Raw genomic sequence first — 23,761 nt, forward strand, 5'->3', positions numbered from 1 at the left:
CACTGTTCACACAAGTACGAGGCATCTCTGCTCACTTTGGCTGAACAGAAATGTGTCCCTTTGCAAAATCAAACACTGACAAATAAGAGAGCATGACACTGTGTGATTTCTAGAGCTGATATAGGGCAATTTGTTCAGCAGAGTGATGTAAGCTTTGTTATGATTGCGTCATCCATGACTTCTAGGAATAACATGATGCAATTCATATCATGTATGACGCAATACCATCTTCAGATTGCATCATTCATTGTTTTGCCTAAAAAGCAAGTACTGTCCAAACCCAGTCATAGATTTATTCATAGATCCAGTCAACGATGTATTTTAGTCATTTCTGGTTTAAATTGAGATCCCTTCCCTTTATAACTCACTTATCCTCCGCCATTCCCAAGTCATGGGTCGTATATACTGACCCAATAGCATATCTTGAAAACTAGAGCGAATCAACAATTTTAAGCATCATTTTCGTTCTCAGTGACCCAGAACTAGTAAAGTTTGACTACATTTATTTCAGAAGCATTTTGGCTGTCGAGCAGTATTACAGCCCTTCAACCAATGGACTGTGATGAAATTAAAATTATTTTAAAGCATAAGCTATAAAGTAATCAATTTAATTAGAAAAACATGCTTCAAAACAATATTATTTCAAAATTGTATTACAGCTTTTTATGGACCATTGCAACTTTAAAAAAAGTCTACAGTTCTTAATCCTAAAAACCTTTTAAGTTTTTCCCACCCTTGATCTGAAATGCTTTGATCTAAGAATTATTTGTCAAGCAAAACTAGTTTAAAGTATAACAAATTCATACTCTCCATCTGAAGAAAACAGAAATTGGCCTAATCTTCCAAACATTAATTTGGATACTATGCAAGGTCCTTAAAACAGCTCAGCTGAAGAAACATTGGGGCTCAAGTGATTTTATTTTTATACAAAAGGTATCTAAATCGTCCCTCAGTTTGATAAGCAATACTTGCAGGGATGGTAATATGATATTAAGAAAAATTTGGTAAAACTGAGATTTGCAACCCTGGCTCAATGCAAATGTTAATATTTTTGTATTAATAGTTTTTGCCTGGGTAAAAAGCCTTGTGCCAATATAGATGCATTTAGACTGATCTGGAGCATTATGCATAGCTGCAAAGATTGCTGAATATACTCAATCCCTGAAAAGAATTTTATTCAGGAATGCTGGACTCAGAAAAGGCAGTTAAAGACATGACAATTCACATTCATTTCATATTTCATTCACAATTCTGTGTTCTTTATTACTTACTTTTTAGTCCAAAAAACCCATTTGCCCTCCACCGCAAATTGCAAGTAAGAGATTCTTTCTAAGTAAAAAAGAAAAAAACTGTGCAACCTTATGTTCAGAGCAGGGCAGGACATTGATTCATCTGTTCTATTAGAATGATCTCTACATTAGCTGCTACGTAATCAGTATGAGGCTGGCCTCAGTCTCAACACTTATGTGCTGTGCTGCAACGGAATCACATAATAGGCTTCTATAACTGTCGCGTCTACTCAGGATATAAGACGGTTACTCACCGTTGTAACTGTTGTTCTTCGAGATGTGTTGCTCATATCCATTCCAATCAGGTGTGCGCGCGCCACGTGCATGATCGTCGGAGAATTTTCTACCCTAGCAACACCCGGCGGGTCGGCTGTGGAGCCCCCTAGAGTGGCGCCTTCATGGCGCTGGATATATACCCCAGCCGACCCGGCGCCCCCTCAGTTCCTTCTTGCCGGCTACTCCGACAGTGGGGAAGGGGGGCGGGTTTGGAATGGATATGAGCAACACATCTCGAAGAACAACAGTTACAACGGTGAGTAACCATCTTTTCTTCTTCGAGTGCTTGCTCATATCGATTCCAATCAGGTGACTCCCAAGCCTTACCTAGGTGGTGGGGTCGGAGTGAGACATCGCTGTGTGCAAAACCGCTGACCCGAATGCAGAATCGTCTCTGGATTGCTGCACCAGCGCATAGTGAGCTGCGAATGTGTGGACTGACGACCAAACTGCAGCTCTACAAATGTCCTGGATCGGAACTTGAGCCAGGAAGGCAGTCGAGGAAGCTTGGGCCCTCATTGAGTGAGCGGTGAGGTGCGGTGTTGAGACACCGGCCAGGTCATAGCAAGTCGGGATGCAAGACATGATCCAGGAGGATAGGCGTTGTGAGGAGACTGGTAAGCCTTTCATTCGGTCAGCCACTGCAACAAAGAGTTGCGTCGTCTTTCTAAAGTGCTTTGTGCGGTCAATATAGAAAGCCAGGGCCCTGCGTACGTCCAAAGAATGCAAACGCTGGTCTTGGCGAGTAGCATGTGGTTTAGGATGGAAGACTGGGAGAAATATATCCTGATTGATGTGAAACGGAGAGACCACCTTAGGAAGAAAGGCAGGATGTGGACGAAGCTGCACTTTATCCTTATGGAAAAGCGTGTAAGGGGGCTCAGATGTAAGCGCCCTGAGTTCAGACACGCGCCTTGCTGAGGTGATGGCTACGAGGAAGGCTGTCTTCCAGGATAGGTACAAAAGTGAACAGGTGGCCAGTGGCTCGAATGGAGGACCTGTGAGCTTGGAGAGAACCAGGTTGAGGTCCCACGTCTGAACGGGCTGACGTTGTTGTGGGTACATCCGGTCTAAGCCCTTGAGGAATCTAACGACCATCGGGTTAGAGAATACCGAGGACGCAAGTTCCCCTGGGTGAAAAGCCGATATAGCGGCCAGGTGAACTCTAATTGAAGATATCGCCAAACCCTGCTGTTTTAGGGAGAGGAGATATTCCAATATGAGAGGAATAGGTGCCTGTAATGGGGACACGGCTCGTTGTTCGCACCAGCAGGAGAACCTCTTCCACTTGGCCAAGTACGTGGTCCGTGTTGAAGGCTTCCTACTGCTCAGCAGAATCTGTTGGACAGAGTGCGAGCATTGCCGCTCTGCCTGGGTGAACCATGGAGCAACCACGCCGTGAGGTGGAGTGATTGTAGGTCGGGATGACGTAGTTGGCCGTGGTCCTCAGAGATGAGATCTGGACACAACGGAAGCGGGATTGGTGTCTGAACCGAGAGCTCCAACAGTGTGGTGTACCAGTGTTGCCTGGTCTCTGCGTAGTTTGAGCAGCACCTTGTGGACCAGAGGAAATGGGGGGAAGGCGTAAAACAGGTGGTCTTTCCAAGGAAGGAGAAACGCGTCCGATAGAGAGCCCGGAGCTCGCCCTTGTAGGGAGCAGAATGCATGGCACTTCCTGTTGGCTCGAGATGCAAACAGGTCTACCTGGGGAAATCCCCACCTCTGGAAAACTGAATAGATGATGTCTGGACGAATAGACCACTCGTGCGTCTGAAAGGACCTGCTGAGTCGGTCCGCTAAAGTGTTCTGGACTCCAGGGAGGAACGATGCCGTGAGATGGATTGAGTGGGTGATGCAGAAGTCCCACAGGCGAATGGCCTCTAGGCATAGAATCGACGAATGTGCTCCTCCTTGTTTGTTGATGTAAAACATGGCCGTGGTGTTGTTGATGAGAACCAACGCACAGCGGCCACGTAGGAGATTGAGAAATGCCTGGCACGCCAGGCGCACCGCCATCAGTTCCCGAACATTGATGTGCAGGGCTAGCTGGGGTGCAGTCCACAGGCCCTGGGTATGGTGTTCATTGAGATGGGCACCCCAACCCAGAGATGAAGCGTCTGTGACCAGGTGCAGAGAGGGTTGTGGGGCGTGAAACGGCATCCCCTCGCAAACCACACTGTGATCTAGCCACCAGGTGAGGGAGGTCAAGACCGAGTTCGGAACCATGATCACCATGTTCAGGCTGTCCCGATATGGGCGGTATACCGATGACACCCAGGTCTGGAGTGGGCGAAGCCGAAGTCTGGCATGCCTGGTTACGTACGTGCAAGACGCCATGTGACCCAGCAGGGTGAGGCACGACCTCACCTTGGTAATTGGGAAGGCCCTGAGTCCTCGAATGAGGCTTGTGATGGTATGAAAACGATTGTCTGGTAGAATAGCTTGTGCACGTCCGGAGTCTAGGACTGCCCCAATAAATTCTATCCTCTGGGTAGGCTCTAGCGTGGATTTCTCTTTGTTGAGTAGAATGCCCAACGCGTGGAATGTGCGTACTATTATGTGTACGTGAGCTCGAACTTGCTCTCTGGTGCGACCGCGTATCAGCCAGTCGTCCAAATACGGGAACACCTGTACCCCTTGTCGACGAAGGTATGCCGCCACGACGGCCATACATTTTGTGAACACTCTTGGGGCCGAGGATAGGCCGAAGGGAAGGACTGCAAATTGGTAATGTACCTTGTTTACCACAAATCGCAGGAAGCGCCTGTGAGGCGGGTAGATTGCTATATGGAAGTATGCGTCCTTCATGTCGAGGGCGGCGAATCAGTCTCCAGGATCCAGGGAAGGGATAATGGTCCCCAATGAGACCATGCGGAACTTCAACTTTACTACGAATTTGTTGAGTCCGCGTAAGTCTAAGATGGGTCGCAGACCCCCTTTGGACTTGGGGATCAGGAAGTAACGGGAATAAAATCCCCTGCCCCTTAATTCTAATGGAACCTCCTCTATGGCCCCCAAAGATAGGAGCGTAGAAACCTCCTGTATAAGGAGTTGCTCGTGAGAAGAGGGACGGGGAGGGGGGGTACGAGGGGGGGAAGAAGAAAACTGGAGAGCGTATCCCCTCTCCACTGTGCGAAGGACCCAACGGTCTGAGGTTATAAGGGACCAAGCACGGTGGAAATGGGAGAGGCGATCCCGAAAGGAGGGGGCTGGATTCTGGGAGATGACTGGGGCGCCGTCCTCGACCGCACCTTCAAAAATTCTGCCTAGGGCCTGAAGGTGGCCGAGGTGGCCCCTGGTTCTGACCGGGTTGAGGGCCGGTCAACCTCCTCCTACCACCTCGCCCCCGCCTTCTGGCAGAGTCCTGCCTCGGACGAGATGGGGGGGGGGGTAGAACCGCTGAGGCTGAGGTCGAAATGGCCTGCGCTGGGGTCCCGGAACATGCATCCCTAGGGAGCGCATGATTGTTCTCGAGTCCTTGAGGCTCTGCAGACGAGAGTCCGTCTTGTCCGAGAACAATCCGTGTCCCTCAAAGGGTAAATCCTGCAGAGTTTGCTGCAGTTCCGGAGGCAAGCCCGAGACCTGGAGCCAGGAGATTCTCCGCATAGCGATACCTGAAGCCAGGGTTCTCGCAGCCGAGTCTGCTATGTCCAAGGAGGCCTGTAAGGAGGTCCGTGCCACCTTCTTACCCTCCTCCACTAAGGCCCCAAACTCTTCCCTGGAGTCTTGGGGAACCAATTCCTTGAACTTCCCCATAGAGTTCCAGGAATTAAAGTTATAGCGGCTCAGGAGCGCCTGCTGATTAGCCGCTCTAAGTTGTAGCCCCCCGGCTGAGTAAACCTTACGCCCAAACAAATCGAAGCGCTTAGCATCCTTCGATTTGGGCGCTGCGGCCTGCTGACCGTGGCGCTCCTTTGCATCCACCAGTGAACACGGCTGGGGATGAGTGTACAAGTACTCATAGTCCTTTGAGGGGACAAAGTACTTCCTTTCCACCCCTCTGGCTGTGGGTGGAATAGAGGCAGGAGTTTGCCATATCGTAGTGGCGTTAGCCTGGATCGTACGGATCAGGGGCAACGCCACTCTGGATGGGGCATCCGCGGAGAGGATGTTCACAATGGGGTCCTGCACCTCCACTATCTCCTCTGCCTGTAGGTCCATATTACGTGCCACCCTACGTAATAGGTCCTGGTGTGCCCGGAGATCTATCAGGGGTGGACCTGTGCTCATTGTGCCCGCCACCGCCTCATCTGGGGAAGATGAGGAAGATGCCTCAGGTGGCAAGGGATCTAAGGGCGGGTCATGGTCCAATGAGCCCTGGAGCGGAGCATCACCTGCCCCTGGGTCCAGGACGTCAGGTGGTGCGGGCACAGACGCCTCCATGCCCCCTGGAGGAGGGCGAGAGATGGTGGACTCTGGGGCCCTTCGCTCAGAGTGCACCGAGCGAGAGGCTGATGGTGGTGGAGCCCCTTGCGCTTGGTGGTACGCCCACGGGGTCCAGAACGACCAGTGTGAAGGTCCCTGAACGGGATCCTCCGCTACCTCCTGCCAGTGGCCCATGTCCAGCTCAGCGGCCTGCCCCTGAGGGGGGGTATGCCGATCTCGATGCCCCATCGGAGGAACGGGACACTGATCTCGATGGCCATGGCGGTGCCGACCGCGCCGAGATGAGCTCCGGAAGATACGGTGCCGTTCGGTGCCGGTCCGGAGATGAACGGTCCCTATGCGGTGCCGGTGAGCGGTGCCGAGATCGGGATCGGTGCCGATGACCGCGTCGGTGCCGAGAGTCCGACCTGGAAGGCGACCTCGAGTAGGCCCGGTGCCGGGAGCGGCCCCTCGACGTCGAGCGTCGCTCGTATCGGTGCCGGGAACTACGTCTCGAGTTCGAACGGTACCGACGATCATAACGGTGCCGGGACATAGAACGGTGCCGCGACGATGATCTTAGCCGCGAGTACGACCGGTGCCGAGGTGATAGTCGGCGCCAGGACTGCGAGCGGCGTCGGGACCTGCTTCGTGACCTGGATCGGTGCCGTGGTTCCAGACCTTGAGATGGTGGGCGCATCATGGCAGGTTTTCCCCTGGATTGCACCGGACGAGGAGCCAACGGTGCCGGTAGTTGGGGCGGTGCCGGCTCCGTGAGAGCAATCAAGTCTCTCGCCGTCGCGAAGGTCTCTGGGGTCGACGGGAGACACGGCTCTACCACTGACCACGGTGGTAATCCCGTCTGCACCGGACTCAATGGCCTCGGAGCCGGAGTTGACGGTGCCGGAGGCACCTGCTTTTGGTGCTCCACCGGTGGACGCGGCTCTACCCCCGGCACCGGGGGGGCCGGCGTCTTCAGGACGGCAGTCTCCTGCGCCTTACGGGATTTCTTATGTCCCGGGGATAACGATCGGCGCCGAGGCACTTGCGGCGTGTGCGGTGCCGAAGGGGTCCGGTGCCGCGGAGGCTTGTCCGACTCCACCCGTGGTGCAGGGGCAGTCGGTGCCGCAGGGGCACTGCGCACCGAGGCGCTTGGCGCTGGGGTTTGACGCGCCGATGGAGTGTCCGGGCTAAGTGCCGCCTCCATGAGGAGTTGCCGAAGCCGAAAGTCCCGCTCCTTTTTGGTTCTCGGTCTGAAGGCCTTACAGATCTTACACTTATCTGTTTGATGGGACTCTCCCAGGCACTTCAGACACGAGTCGTGCGGATCACTTGTGGGCATATGTTTAGCGCAGGACGCGCACTGCTTAAAGCCGGGAGCCTTGGGCATGAGCCCGGCTATGCGCCGGGGGAAAAAGGGGGGAAGAACAACCCCCTTAATCCCCTCTTAACTATCTACAACTATTAAAGGGTAAACTGAACAACTATCTAAAACTATATAACAACTACAACTATCTACAAAAACGGAATAAGCTAGGGAGAGTGGAGAACAGCTATGCCGCGCTCCACAGTTCCAACGACCGTCAGGGGCGGTAAGAAGGAACTGAGGGGGCGCCGGGTCGGCTGGGGTATATATCCAGCGCCATGAAGGCGCCACTCTAGGGGGCTCCACAGCCAACCCGCCGGGTGTTGCTAGGGTAGAAAATTCTCCGACGATCGTGCACACGGCGCGCGCACACCTGATTGGAATCGATATGAGCAAGCACTCGAAGAAGAACTGGTTGGTTTGCTGTGGCTCTGTAGGCTGTCTTGGGACCTCTCTCTACTGCTATCAATGTAGTGCTTCTCTTACATGCAGACGTGTGAGTTCTGCCTCTTAGTAAATGTAGCAGAAGCCTACTTTTTTCAGGAAGACCTCTCCCATAGTTAGCATTAATAGCATTGTATCTCACTGCTACTAGGTGGTGAGAATGTCAATCAGATTGATAAAAGATTTACTCTTCAATCAGCTACTTTTTGGGATTCATTGTTAATCATGCCAGTAACGTTCTTACATTATTTGTAGTGAGGTTCTGCCTAAGAGCCCAGTCACAGATCAGAGCTTCATTGTACCAGATGCTGTGCAAACACAAAGAACTCAAAGTTTACATATAAGACAAGAGAGAACTGATGGATACACCAAACAAACATGGGAGCACAAGGTAGTAACAAGACTATATTGCTGAGCAAGAGAAGAGCAGTCAAAACATACCAGTTAACTAATTACTAACAAGTTCTTTGTAGGCATCACAGCAGAGGAGAATTTTAAGATGGGATATTAAGGAGGGCAATGAGGTAACTTTATGAGCGTTTAAGAGGAGCTCCTTCCATGCATGGGGGAGCAGAAGAGAGAATGTAAAATGATTGTTTTAAAATTTAAGAAATTGGCAATGAAGGCTAGCATCATTAGCAGAGCAGAGGTGGGGACTGATATCTCGATTGTGTATACAAAATAACTCATGGTACGGGGAATAAGCCATGAAGGACTTAAAAATGAAAATGACTACTTTGCGTTTCATGCGGTGGAGAAGGGTGAGGCACTGTAGGGTTGCAAGAGAGGTGTGGAATGGTTGAAGTGATGAACCACGAAAATGAAGTTTACAGCTGTTTTTAAATGGATACAAATGGTACTAAGTATCAGGGGGTAGCCGTGTTAGTCTGTATCTACAAAACAACAAGGAGTCTGGTGGCACCTTAAAGACTAACAGATTTATTTGGGCATAAGCTTTTGTGGGTAAAAACCTCACTTCTTCAGATGCATAGAGTGAAAGTTACAGATGCAGGCATTATATACTGACACATGGAGAGCAGGGAGTTACTTCGCAAGTGGAGAACCAGTGTTGACAGGGCCAACTCAATCAGGATGGATGTAGTCCACTCCCAATAATAGATGAGGTGGTGTCAATTCCAGGAGAGGAAAAGCTGCTTCTGTAATGAGCCAGCCACTCCCAGTCCCTATTCAAGCCCAGATTAATGGTGTTAAATTTGCAAATGAATTTTAGTTCTGCTGTTTCTCTTTGAAGTCTGTTTCTGAAGTTTTTTTGTTCAATGATAGTGACTTTTAAATCTGTAATAGAATGACCAGGGAGATTGAAGTGTTCACTTACTGGCTTATGTATGTTACCATTCCTGATGTCTGATTTGTGTCCATTTATTCTTTTGCAGAGGGACTGTCCGGTTTGGCCAATGTACATGGAAGAGGGGCATTGCTGGCACATGATGGCATATATAACATTAGTGGATGTGCAGGTGAATGAGCCCTTGATGGTGTGGCTGATGTGGTTGGGTCCTCTGATGGTGTCACCAGAGTAGATAGGGGGACAGAGTAGGCAACGAGGTTTGCTACAGGGATTGGTTCCTGGGTTAGTGTTTCTGTGGTGTGGTGTGTAGTTGCTGGTGAGTATTTGCTTCAGGTTGGGGGGTTGTCTGTAAGCGAGGACTGGCCTGCCTCCCAAGGTCTGTGAGAGTGAGGGATCATTTTCCAGGATAGGTTGTAGATCGTAGATAATGCGCTGGAGAGGTTTTAGCTGGGGGCTGTATGTGATGGCCAGTGGTGTTCTGTTATTGTCCTTGTTGGGCCTGTCCTGTAGTAGGTGATTTCTGGGTACCCATCTTGCTCTGTCAATCTGTTTCCTCACTTCCCCAGGTGGGTATTGTAGTTTTACGAATGCTCGATAAAGATCTTGTAGGTGTTTGTCTCTGTCTGAGGGGTTGGAGCAAATTCGGTTGTATTTTAGGGCTTGGCTGTAGACAATGGATCGTGTGATGTGTCTTGGATGGAAGCTGGAGGCATGTAGGTATGTATAGAGGTCAGTAGGTTTCTGGTTTAGGGTGGATCTCTTGTGTGGACTGGTCCAGGCTGAGGTTGATGGTGGGGTGGAAACTGTTGAAGTCCAGGTGGAATTCTTCAAGGCCCTCCTTTCCGTGGGTCCATTTGATGAAGATGTCATCAATGTAGCGCAAGTAGAGGAGGGGCACTAGGGGACGAGAGCTGAGGAAGCGTTGTTCTAAGTCAGCCATAAAAATGTTGGCATACTTTGGGGCCATGCGGGTACCTGGACTTCAACAATTTCCACCCCACCATCAACCTCAGCCTGGACCAGTCCACACAAGAGATCCATTTCCTGGACACTACAGTGCAAATAAGTGATGGTCACATAAACACCACGCTATACCGGAAACCTACTGACCATTATACGTACCTACATGCCTCCAGCTTCCATCCAAGACACATCACACGATCCACTGTCAACAGCCACGCCCTAAAATACAACCGAATTTGCTCCAACCCCTCAGACAGAGACAAACACCTACAAGATCTTTATCAAGCATTCGTAAAACTACAATACCCACCTGGGGAAGTGAGGAAACAGATTGACAGAGCAAGATGGGTACCCAGGAATCACCTACTACAGGACAGGCCCAACAAGGACAACAACAGAACACCACTGGCCATCACATACAGCCCTTAGCTAAAACCTCTCCAGCGCATTATCTACGATCGCCTGTGCTTTCAAGCCACTTGGGTCTGTGTAGCCTCAGGGGATAAGAGGGAAGGTCTTCTCATGGATCATTAAAAGATAGGACAAAAAGATAAGAATAAAAGGTCAGTTTTCACAGTGGAGAGAGGTTCCCCAAAGATCTATACTGGGACCAATGCTGTTCAACAGATTCATAAATGATCTGGAAAACGGGGTAAATAGTGAGGTGGTAAAGTTTACAGATGATACTAAATTACTCAAGATAGTTAAGTCCAAAGCTGACTGCAAAGAGTTACAAAGGGATCTCATAAAACTGGATGACGTGGCAACAAAATGGCAGATCAAATTCAACATTGGTAAATACAAAATAATGGACATTGGAAAATCTAACCTCAACTATATTCCTTAAATTGTTAGAGCCAAATTCTACCCTCATTTATGATATACGATCTCATTGAGTCCAATGTTGTTGAATGGGGCATGAGGAAAGAATCTGACTCTTTGCAGGGAAAACAGTAAAATTCAGCCTTTAGCTTTATTGAGACAAATTCTCAATGAAATCAAACTAGGGAGTACTGGGCAAGCCTGAGATGTCTAGAAGGTAATAAGCGATAACATGGAGTGTATATGTGGGGATATTCTAGCCAAATCCTAATCTCTTAGATACTTCCAAGGGAGGTTATTAATACTTACTATGTCAGCAGGAAAGTCAACAGACAAATTATATCCCATATCATTTTTTCAGAAGATGCCAGTGTATTTCATATCATATTAGAACAACATGTGTGTCATGTTATAACTCTGGTAAAGAAATGTTAAGAGAACAACATCATGAGGTCAGCCTTTAAAAATTGTAAGTTTTCACATTTCCAGCCAAGTTTATCAAACTTGGCTGCATTGAGAGTATTGTTCCAGTGTACTATCATTAGTCTTTCATTCCCATACTCTTCTACAATTACCATGACAGAGGAGGTCCTGTTAAAAGCTGCAGCAAAAAGTTTTTAAAAAAACAAAGAAGTGGAACTGGATGGCTATGAATTTGGGAAGTGTGATATCCAGTTCAGTTTTTCACCTCTTAGTCACTAGTTTTAAATCCATCCCAGATAAGTAGTAACCAAATGTCAACACAAGCTGATGGCTGTTTATGTATTTAATTTTACGAAAGATACAAGAAGGCTCTTCTGTTCTCTGGCAAAATTCTATCTGTAAAGTTTGTCAATCCAGCATCAGACTAAATGATTGAAGGTCTTCTTAGCTAGCACTTTAATTCTTTAGTATGCACCTTGAAAAATTACATCTGAGAAGGCTTTTCAAGCCATATGTTTTGATATTATGAAATGTGGAAAAATCAATGCCAGTGATTAATCACACTAATACGAATTCTCTGCTTCTAAAAAATAAGTCCTGAATAGGCTCTGCATGCTGATAAATGTAGATGATGTGTAGCACTTATTCTGTAGAAAAATGTTTCCATCTTTCTGTCTACTTAAAATCAAATTATCAAGATTCACATTATGACCCCCCCACTTAAATTATGGGGAAAATCAAGCCTTATACTACAAAAATTCCTCAGAATAAGTGCCTGTATTATGCCATTCCAGGTGTGAAATCATTAGGAATGTAAGTCTAAACTGATCAACTTCACTACATAAAAATAGTAGGGAACAGTTGTCAAATTAATCCCTTCAATGCGTTGGGAGTTTAAGAATGATTACACCAGGGAACCCTTTGCATAACTTTTGGAATGTATGTTGTGCACCATGATGCTCTCTATTTAAATAGATTCAGATTTTAATATATGTGGCTTGATGCATGACAATCTGAGGAATATCACTTAATTGTTAACTACATTTTGTCACTGGTGGTACCTTTGTTTTCAAGTAATTCTATAAGGTCAGTGATTTAAAATATTTATGCTCATAAATTAGACTAAAATGAATGAATATTGACTCTCCATTTTAAGAAATGTTAAAAGTATTGTCTAAACAGTCACATGCGCTTAGCGTTTCCCAAATGTGGCCACCATCGCCATATGTGGCCGCCAGGGGTTTTTCTTGCGGCCACAGCCTCCTGCGTAGTGATTGGGAGGTCAGGGGAGGGCGGCAAAGCACTCACCCTTCCCTGCGGCCACCAGTAGGGGTTGGGCCCTGCCCCCCCTCTGGATCCACAAACGCCAGAGGAGCAGGCAGCCTGTGTGAGTTCCCCTCTTTCACAGGGGCAGTGGGGCTCGGGCTTCTGGCTCCGGCCACTGGGCTTCTGGTTCCGGCTGCAGGGCTTTGGGCTCTGGCCTCACCACCCTCCCCCATCGACCATGGCCCCCGCCTTCCCCAGCCCTCCATTGCCTTGGCCCCCGCTGCCTCCCTACCCACCTCTCCATTCAGAGCTTGATTTGTCCCCCAGCTTACCATGGCTGAGTAAGTCTGCTGTGAAAAGCAATATTAACAAACGTACAAATATCAGTTTTCAAAGGAGCAGACTAGGAAGTCTAAAAAACAAACAAACCAGCAACCAAAAAAACCAGAAGTAACAACAAAAAAGAAAAGAACTCGCAAAGCACCTTATTTTGTTTCTATTCTGTTTGTCCAGTAAAGAATAGCAACAACTGTACATTATTTTTATTACTGAGTCTGAAAATAACCCTACATAAATAAATTACAATGATTTGGACATGGATATGTGCATATTTATTTGTTTTTCCTAAAGTTAATTAAGTATTTTAGGGAAAATTGTCCGAGTGACCACCTCTAAGGCCATCAAAAATTTTCTTGTGAGAACCCCTGGTTTTGGCCTTGTCTACACAGGGGTTTAAAAGAGGATTGAATGCAGTTTGAAAATGGTTTGCATACACACAACATAATCCATCACTGTGCACTTACTCCACATTTGCCATGAGCTCTGGAGTCTTCTTGCCAAGCGGACTAGGTTTTGCTGCAAATTGAATTAGTGTGGTCTAATGTTCATGTGGACAAAACTGCTGCATACCATTTTTTCCCCATGTTTCCAACAGTGCCTTGTAAGTCAACCATTACTGACCTGCCTGTCCACCAGTGTGCCTTCCCCTGACTCTGATGTCAAGTTCTCAGGACATCACCTCCTCCCCATAAAGGCTGGCACAGAGCCAGAATTCACCCATTTGTTCCTGGATCTGAGCGTATCAGCATTCTTGTGATGCAACCACAATTGCGCTCCAGAAGTCCCACAACATGCTTTGCCCAGCTGTTTAAAGCTGTGCCGGGACCTTGGATCTCATTGCTATCTGGGGAGAAGTGTTGGTGCACAAAGCTCTTGTGATCAGCCACCTGAATAAAAACCTTTTTATGGACATTGCCAAGCAAATTTCTGAGAGGGGCCATGACTGGGATGCCAACCAATGCCAGATAAAGATCAAGCAACTTGGGAATAAGTACATTGAAAGAGGGGACAAAAGGATACAATTTGGCAAGGGGCATGTGACCTGTCCATTTTATGATGAGCTTGCAGGATCCTACATAATTATAGCACAACCTGTCCAAGACACCATGTGGAGCCTGCTGGCCACACTTTCCTGCCCACTACGGACAACCAGCAAGGCCTACTGTAGGATGAGTGGGAAAGGATGCCAGAGAGGAGCTGTGCCCTGATAGACAATGATCTTTTTGGGACCCAGGACCCTGACACTGGTCAGTTGGAAATCCAACTGCAATAATACCCTGCTGCAAAGTACCCCAATTCTTGCCTTGCATTGGCTGAGGTTAGGTCCCAGACAGAAACCCGGTCCAGAACTGAAGACGCAGATTCTCTGGAGGGAACTTTGGAAGGGAAGTACCTATCCTTCCAATTTTTTTATTATTACTGTGTTACATTGTCTTTCTACATTCTATTCTGGGTGCCCCATGGAGGTAGCCATTTCAGATGAACGTGAGCTACGACCCCTTTCAAATATCCAGCCCTTGTGCCCTCTTTGTCTCCATCGGCCCACACTCTTTGGCACACCCCCACCGATGTTTCCAAAATGGTGTCTGTTCCACATGAGTGACTGGCCTCTGTCTCATGCTAAAGCCATGAGACTAGTGACAGTTTTCAAGACTGTGGCATAGAAGGTGCTTGCTCATTTGCCTGTTTTCCTTTCCCATTCCCTTATTTTTCCTGCCCAGCAAATGCCCTTCCTGCCCTATAATAATATATGAGATATACCTATCTCAGAGAACTGGAAGGGACCCCGACAGGTCATCGAGTCCACCCCCTGCCTTCACTAGCAGGACCAAGTACTGATTTTGCCCCAGAGCCCTAAGTGGTCCCCTCAAGGATTGAACTCACAACCCTTGGTTGAGCAGGCCAATGCTCAAACCACTGAGCTATCCCTCCCTATTCGCCTGCCTGAAATGGCGGCAGGCAGCATGGCGCAGCTTCAGCCTCTGCCCGACCCTCCCTCCTGCAGCACATTCAAATAATGAAAAAATAATTTGTGCGAAGTGCAACAGTTTATTAAGACAATATTTAGAGGGCAAGAAGTTTGATTGTGTTCATAGTTTACATGGACATCACATGCCTGGTAAAGATGCAAACAGAACTCTTCCCTTATGAGATTTAAATGTCCTGTAATGTACATTCTAGTTGACAATCATTGCAGGACTCTATCTATTTTTCTTTGCACTTTATGTCTGCAATGGAGATAAAGCAGAACTTAAGACTGAGAAACTGCTCAATTTTGGTTCACACATTATAGGGAATTCACTGCATGCTCATTTCCCCAATATAGTTCACAAGCCCCTTCCACTCTTGCAGCACTTCTGGGATGACCATCCTGGTGAGCAACTTCAATGTATATCTTTCTGGTTTGCCCTTTGGCTTTTTGAATAAGACTATTCTCTGCTTTCTAGTCTCCCGCCTCTGTGTAATAGCATCAAGAGTCAGGGCAACCTAAAGCGGATGCAGAGGAGATTACTATCTGGCTTGGCACCCCGATGCCCTCCATAACCCCTCCAAACCCAGAGATGCAACTCAAATGCACAAACAAAACTGGAGCACAATTCCACTCCCCCACTCCCATCCCCCACGCCACTAAGGCACAGTGGCAAATTGCATATGCAGCAGACAGTAAAGTCACATGCACATACAAAAAAAAAAAAAAAAGTCTTATCATGGACTGTCCGGAATATGAACAATAAGTGACTGTTTCCCCACACACACACTACCACAGCACCTGCAATAGCCAGACCATCAAGGACAGGGCCTCTATCCACTGTTGAGAGGCTGGCCCACCTGAGGGGCAAAAAAGGAGACTCAGGAAGAGATGTTTGGTCAACTCATAGCAAAGTCCCAGAGAAAAAACGCATTGACTGAGAGGTGGAGGCAGTACATGATGAAGCAGAAAGAGAAAGAAATGTAGCTCTCCTAGGAGATTGTGGCAGTAGCCAAGGAAAACAATAGCCATGGCCAAGGAGAGCATGGAAAAAGACAAGCAGATATAGAGGCAACTCAGAGACATTATCCAGTAGCCAGTATTGTCCAGAGGCTGAAGGACATGCTCCTGCTAGACCAGCAAGCCATGCAGTCCCATAAACTGGGGACCCAGCATCTCCTTCAGCCTTCTGGACAATACTGGCTACTGGGACCAGCAGCAACTCTTCCCCATAAAACACATACAACACACGTCCCAAACACCACTCTCCTCTCAGGTCCATCATCTGCTCATCAAGAACACTGGCTCTTGGGAGCCAACATTTTTGAGCCCTGCAACATACATGAAAATTTTGAGCAATAGCACTCAACCCCAGTACCCTTGCATACAAGAAGAGGCAGAGGGAATATGAGCCTGCAATTTTAAACCCTTCTTTCAACCTTGTTATTTTTGCAGATTGAATTGTTTGGTTTGCACTGTTGTTTTATAAAAAAGGTTTTCTTTTTGACGGTTAGTCGGTTGACTGTTTGGGTAAATGTATTTTCAAATAAAAAGGTATTATTTATCCATCAGTTCAATTAAAACTTTATTTTTGGCTTTGTTACTGTTGTTTCTAAAAAAAAAAAAATCGCTAAAAATCCATTTTGGTCCACTATGACTCATCATGGCATGTAACACACAAAATCCTTTAAGTAAAGCTAAAATAATTCATTTGGTTTTACAAAAGTATATAGGCAATGTCCCCCTTCCATCACCATAAACAATACCACACTACTCACAGCTATCCCAACCTGCCTCCATAAATTAGCAGCTGAACGTCCACACGTGTTCAACCTTGCGATTCAAAACATGAACACAAGGCATCCCTGACAATAGTCTACTGGGTGTTAGTGTTCTCTATGGGATGCCTGGCTGCTTGCTTGAACCACCAAGTAAGTCTCTGCACCTCCGCCTACCACCCATTGCTAAGGCTATCCTCCTTGGTCTCACAGATATTGTGCACAACACAACATGAAGCTATAATGATTGGGGCATTTTTTTTCCCTGATACTTCCATATGATTCCATAAGCAGTGCCATCTGCCTTTCAAACAACCAAATGCACTCTCAACCTCCATTCTGTACCTACTCAGGCAATAGTTAAACTGTTTGTTCCTTCTTTCCAAATGGCCTGTGGATGGCTTAATTAACCAGGGAATCAGAGGAAAGGAGGGGTGTCCCCAAATAACTGTCCCAACCTCCATGCCATTAATGCAGAATGAATGTCTCCCACCATTCTACATAGGTTGGTAGGGCCCAGAAATGGTGCAGCTGACACTTGAACCGATCCTCTGGTTCCAACAGCTCAGCATCCTCATTTTGATGCAACAGTTTTGCAGTGTTGTCCTGTTGCTGGAGGAGCCAGTGATCCTGCCATTGAATATTCTCTTGGACCCACAGCATCTGCTTGGTGGCGTGGCAGGAAAAATCTAATGCTGAATGTGTCTGGGTTTGAATACTGTAATACAGTCCAAGCAGCCTCTTTGTATTCACACTTGCCATGATAGTGGAGCTGTGGATTTCTGGGTCCATGCTAGCAGACAGCAATTTGAAAATTGTGCTAGCCCACCCAAGAAGGAAGCCTGGGGCGCAGGCAGCAGAAATATGGGCTTTTAAAAAAAGAAAAAAATCTAATCTCCCTGGCTTCTGCTTTGAATCCCATGATTTACAGCAAGAACAGTCCAATGATGCACGCTGCTCAACCATGAAATAAAGGATCTAAGGATACCCGCCAAGAACACTACTCCCTCAGCTCACAGTAAACCACTGCTCTATGTTCACACAATGCGAATTGAAAATGGAACGGGCATCCTGTGCGCACACTATTGATGTGACTTGTGTGCTGCAAGTTACAAAACCAAAGCCTACCAAGGTCACACTTTACAGAGTTTTGGGATAACCTATGGATGTTAATCTCACTTTAACTGGCAATTTCCTTGATACTTAGAGATTACAGGTTTAAAGGAAATTCACTTAAAAAAAAGCCTTTAACTTTACATTACTTTGTGTGAATGTCCATGTTTTAGAAAAAGTGTAAAAGTGGAAAGTAATTCTGGGAAGGGGGATGTAAAGGAGATGGGGACAGTAGAGTTGCTGGTTGAAAAAAAACATGTTGGAGGCAGGGAAGACAGCAAAGCTGTCATGTGGTGGGTGGCTTGGAGGATCACAGGGTAAGCAGAGACACTGATGGCTAATGGAGAAGAGGATACGGGTAGTCTTGGGTGGGAGGACATAGGATATACCGGACCAGCCAAAAGCATGGGTTGTTAGGGCAACAGCATGGAGGTGGAGTAAGGATTAGTCAGTATAAGGGAGGCAGGAGGCAATGGAGGATGGTGTCCTGAAAAACGTACAAAGTGCATGGGACAGCTTGGGGTGGGAGTGAGAAATGGAGTAGACAAGATTTGGTAGATGGATGCAAATTGGGAAGCAAGGTTCTCCTGGGGAATCATACACTGGGAAAATAGAGATTGTGCTGAAATGGGGGGGGGGGAACAGGGTTTGAGGAGCATAGAGTTGTTGGGAGGCAGTGAGTTGGTGGGAGATGTGGAGAGGCTATACTAGAGGCAACAAAGAAACCTTAAAAGCATTAAGTGATATACGTTAACTAAGAAGTATGCTATAGTGCATCGGCTGAAGGGAAAATTAACAATAATATTGAGCTACTTTAACATGTGTTGTAAATTGCTGGAGTATAATACAATTTAACGTTTCAAAGGCTTTAGCCAAAATACAAAGATGACCGCCACAAGGAGTCATTTGTTTCAGTTGTTCAGGCTATAAATCATGTTAGTTTAGTGAAGAATTATTGAAGCATTCTATAGTACAGTACATACATGGCTACAATAAACTTACATTTTTGAACAGCTGTTCGGCAAGCTCTCTGACATGCTTCATCATTTTTGGTGGATTACCTTCCTCAGCTTTAATTCTTTCCACTTCAAAAGCTACCAACTTAAAAAAAAGTATCAAAATGTTTAAAAATCAATTTAAAATAACTTTGCTAATATAGAAAATACATAATATTCATCTTAAACTGAAAGGTGCACAGAAAATTGGACTCTGAAAAATCTCTTATGCTTCTGGGAAGCAGTGTACCATTTCCTAGGTGAATTATCAGGAATATTCACTTTCCTCTGAAGCGTTAGGCATAGGGCAAATCACAGCTCCAGAGGCAAGATACCAGACTTGATGGAGCTTAAGATCACTCCGGTGCAGTAAACCTGTGTTCCTGTAATATTCATTTAACACAAGCATGCTGTGTTTCTGAACCTTCCACATAAAAGTAATACAGAGCAATATCAGTATTGTATAAAACATTCAAGTTTAAACAGCACAGCAAGTTTGGATGAAAAATTTACTGTGTCTGGTCTTTTTAGACAAGAATTTAAAAACTGCAGCTCTAGCAGTGGCAATATTGATGATTCCATTGTACTTTGTACAAGAGAAGATGTTTGCCTCAGTTTCCTTTGCCAAGTGTGTATTTAATTTATTAACATTTGTCAAAAAATTTACTTCTGCAAGATATTTCTAAAAATATAATTAAATTATTCAAAATAATTCTGTCCTAGCAGGTATTATCAGTATACCGAGTTCCAAATGGGACCATAAAAAGATTAGGCCACAATCCTACAATGACTTACACACATGGTTAACTTTAAGTAGGTGATTGTCCCAATAACTTCATGTGTGTAAAGTTATGAATGTGTATCCTCATTAAAGCATCAGGGCTTAAAAGATCATATGTTGCTTGATAATTTATAAAATATGTTTGTAGTAATTATATTTATTTTGATATATTAAGATTCAGAAGTTTATCAATTACCATTTTGCTACATACAGAAGCATCTCATCTATATTTTAACTGTCTTTTGAATATAACATATCATACAGAACAGAATTTTTACCTCATCAAAGAGATCACAGGATCTGTAGGGAGGACCTCTCTCAGATACAAAACCAGCAAATGACATTCCATTGAGAATTTTGGTGAGAAAGTCATTCTCAATCAAGCCTCGCTGGCCCAAAAAGGCCGCCTGCAGTGAATGTAAAGAGGGATTGGTCACTGTATAATTGAAAAGTTATGGAAACAAACAGAACATTTAATCAACTCCAGGTATATTAATAGCTTAAACCTTCTTCTGCTTCTAATAAGTGCAAAGTGTTTTAAGAGACAATAACTGTAAATGATCTTTTTTTTAATAAAATAAAAGGTATTGGAACTGGAACATTCCCCCTTCTCGCTCAGACACACTTTTAAAAATCATTCAAAAATCTGTTTTCTTTGAGCAATAAAACTTCTGGGAGGCAAAATACAAAATAATTCTAGTACTATTAAGTTGATTCCTTTAACTATAGGTAAACATTTCTTGAAATCCATGAATTACTTCCAAAATTGTATTAGTTTTAACTTTAAATATTAACATGTGGTCTTTGCTACAGATTTCATCTTAGACAAATCTGTTTGGAAATGCAACAGTAAATGGGCCTGTTAAGCTGTACTGTACAGTACCACCTCAGTAATATCAGAATGATATGATTTTACTATATCATATATAAAGAAACTTTTGTATGTCAGACACAAAATTAAATTCCAAGATTGTATAGTTGAAGTTTGTTCAGAAAGCAACTATATGAGTCTGATATGAATTCAAATCGTATGTGAAATATTCATAGGGTGACCAGATATCCCGATTTTATAGGGTCAGTCCCGATATAATAGGGTCAGTCCTGATTTTTGGGTCTTTTTCTTATATAGGCTCCTATTACTCCCCACCTCTGTCCCGATCTTTCACATTTGCTGTCTGGTTACCCTAAATATTCACTAAATACAAACAACCTTTTTTTCTCTTTTACCTTGTGAAAATGTATAACTGGTTCAGCATGAATTCTGATCAGCTGAAGGCATGACCTGTATCCTTGGAAAAGTTGTGCAAACAATCTCAGGAAAATTGCTCGTACTTCTTTATCCTGTAAATGATGATCAAATATGGTGTAAACAACTTTGCTTCTATAACTTCCTCCTCCCTCCCTACCCCCTCGCAAGTATAAAACTATGTCACAAACATTTGTAAAACAGAATAATCAGTTTTCTCAGACAATATCCAAAACAGAACAGCAGTGTAGCAGCGAGAGCAATTTAATTTGAGTATTATGCTCATCACTACCAATCCCTTTTGTCACTTCAGATTACTACATTTTACCTCAGCTAAAACCAGACTCTCAATACAATCACTCTTCTTGCAGCCAACCTGCAGGCTGCTCTGGGACTTCAATTTTACAATAAGTCTCAAATGCACTTTAAAATATGACCTTTGATTTGAAAAATACAAGCACAAATGAATTCCAGGCCACAGTGAATCAAATTAAGATATGACATCAAGATTTAATCTTTCAATAGATTGTTTTGGAAGCAGACTTTTATGTTTCACTAAAGATTCTATAAAGAACAACTATTTTTTAGATGACGGCCCTGAATTTCATTAAGAATGTGCTCAGTGTTGTTCTCTCCTCTTACAAATTAATTTAGAATTCAATAAAAGCTACTCTTATTGGCAGATACACTATTTATTTCAGGGCCAGACTGCTCACCACAGTTAGCACCAAATAGTTTATAGTAACTTGTATAAATTATAGAAGTCATATACACAGGTGTCCACCACAAAACATTTATCGGTCTGTTTCTCTTATGTTAGACAAAAATTATACAGGATTGAAAGCATCAATATTGTAATATGCACTACACCAATTTAAGACTACCCACAGAGGGTGAAATCCTGGCTTCAATGTTCAATGGAGCCAGGATTTCACCTCGACTTCAGGACTGAAAAATGAATCTTTTAAGGTGAAGCAAGAAATATAGAAAACCAGGAAAAATACTGAGTGAAGTGATGCTATTCTTATCTTTTACTAAAGATTTCCATTTTATGTCTTAGATAGCATTACATACTCCTCGCCCCAAGTTTATGTTCACCAGAGCCCAATGCAACATTAAGAAGTTAGAATTCTCTTTGTAGTGTATAAATAAACCATGTGTATGCACAAACATAAAATATACTCCTAGTTTCCCTTTTTATTATAAAATTAATGAGTCCCATCTCTATTTCTCATACAGTCAGACCATTGCTGTAGCTGCTAGATAACCTACAGCATCTTTTTTTTTTTTTTTAGACACACAATGGCTTTCTTAAAGAGTTGAGCTGACAATGTTTTCCAAACAAAATTCTCTTTTATTCACTCTTCTAATCAGGTTTTTATCTTACAGTAATGGCTTCCAGAGATGGTGGTATCAAATTTCATAAGTGAATGCAAGTATGTTGATTTCCAGGTTTATTCCACCTTTTTGAGTCCGTCACTAGAAGCTTGCATTCTGGAGCACTCTCAATCTCTTACTTCTCTCTTCTCCTCCTCTATATTTAGTTCTCATTCACTTCCAACAGCACTGATTCTTCCTCTTCTTTCTTTGTTTTTTTTTATTTGTGAACTACTGGTCTTAGGAAATCTTAGTGATGCATAGTAATTTCTGGCTTGGCTCTCTCTCTCACTGGTTTAACACAGTCTCCAGCTCAAGCTTCCAAACCTGTGGTGAGTAGTTTATGGGTCTGTACAGTGCCCTCTCATGAACACCTTTCCCCCCATCACCTTATATTCTGTGGAATTTAAGTTTTCATTAAAAAAAATTTCTAGTCTACAAAGTAACTACGTAACTGACAACTATCCAGTCTTTGCAGGTTTAACAAATTTCAAGTAGGGGGAAAAATACTCTACCTCCCAAACCTATGTTTAAAGAGACCTGGTCTAGTTCAATAATAGTAATAATAAAACTTTGCACTTCTATAGTACTCTCTACCTGGGCAATATTGATTTAGATCATTTCTCTTTTAACATACCAAAATAATGGAAAATAATAAATCTGTAGATTACTTTTTAACTTCTACTTCATATCATTTCTGTACAAGAGAAAGAAGTGAATATTTATAGTATTTCCTAGCTAAAGAACTTTTTCCTCCTCATATATATTGTAGAAGAATAGAGAAAAGTAACTACAGAAATCTAGCTTCTTAAAAGAAGCTTATTCTAAAAACTTAATATTTTTCTATTTATTACAAAGTCAGAAATAATATGTCTTACCAGCATTTTTGAGTGTGATAAACCTGTTCGTGGTGGAGGGAATGCATAATCTGCCGTTTCCAAATCGGGGTGTAAAACCTATGACATTTTTTAATTAATGAAAATAATTGTTAAAACGTGAATACAAATTGAATTGTTAACTTTTTTCCTGGTCCTATTTAATTTTTGTTAATACTCTTTGCACTGTAAATACTTTAAAAATGATGCATACACAATTAAACCCTAAATACTACACAAAAATTAGGAATTAAAACGTCCTTGTTCAATTGATGGAATACGGGGAGTATTTGCAATAGATTTTAGTTGGTGTTGAAAGCCAGGGTTGTCATCTTAAATGTCATAAGCAGCATTGTTAAAGATTGTGCCATCACTATTATTTCTAACTGGTTTTGATTTGCAACTCCTGTATTGCAGAGGCTTATAACTGCAAAACATAAATATCTCTGGGATGAAATTTTTGAAAAAATTCTAAATCCGAAAAGGAATTTTTTGGAGTATAATGTAGCAAGGAAAATGTTTTAGGTTTTTTGCTTATTTTGCCTTTTTGATTTTTCTGTTCCTTTGTGCATAGCATTTTCTTCGTAGAATTCAACAGGAATTTTATATAAACACTTGCTGGTAGGGCCAGAACAGAACTGAAGGTACACTCATTTAAATTACTTTTGCACTTCTGTATCCAGAAAATGGATTACATTTTCAGTGAGATTTGTCAGGTCATTAGTCAATAAAGAAATTATTTTTATTAGTAACAACAACAATTAC

At 44.2% G+C, this 23,761-nt stretch overlaps 1 protein-coding gene across 3 annotated transcripts in view; it reads right to left on the minus strand.

Moving 5' to 3' along the window:
* Window positions 1-23,761, minus strand: part of SBF2 (SET binding factor 2) — a 586,194-nt gene that overhangs the window by 193,808 nt on the left and 368,625 nt on the right. For all 3 annotated transcript variants that reach the window (XM_054025187.1, XM_054025186.1, XM_054025185.1), the window contains exons 10-13: window positions 23,000-23,077; window positions 20,726-20,839; window positions 19,777-19,905; window positions 18,725-18,823 (exon numbers count right to left, since the gene is read on the minus strand). In XM_054025187.1, coding sequence (XP_053881162.1) covers window positions 18,725-18,823; window positions 19,777-19,905; window positions 20,726-20,839; window positions 23,000-23,077 — 420 coding nt within the window. The remainder of the gene's footprint in view (window positions 1-18,724; window positions 18,824-19,776; window positions 19,906-20,725; window positions 20,840-22,999; window positions 23,078-23,761) is intronic.

Source organism: Malaclemys terrapin, chromosome 4 (genome assembly GCF_027887155.1).
Source record: "Malaclemys terrapin pileata isolate rMalTer1 chromosome 4, rMalTer1.hap1, whole genome shotgun sequence".
Classification (NCBI taxonomy): Eukaryota; Metazoa; Chordata; order Testudines; family Emydidae; genus Malaclemys; species Malaclemys terrapin.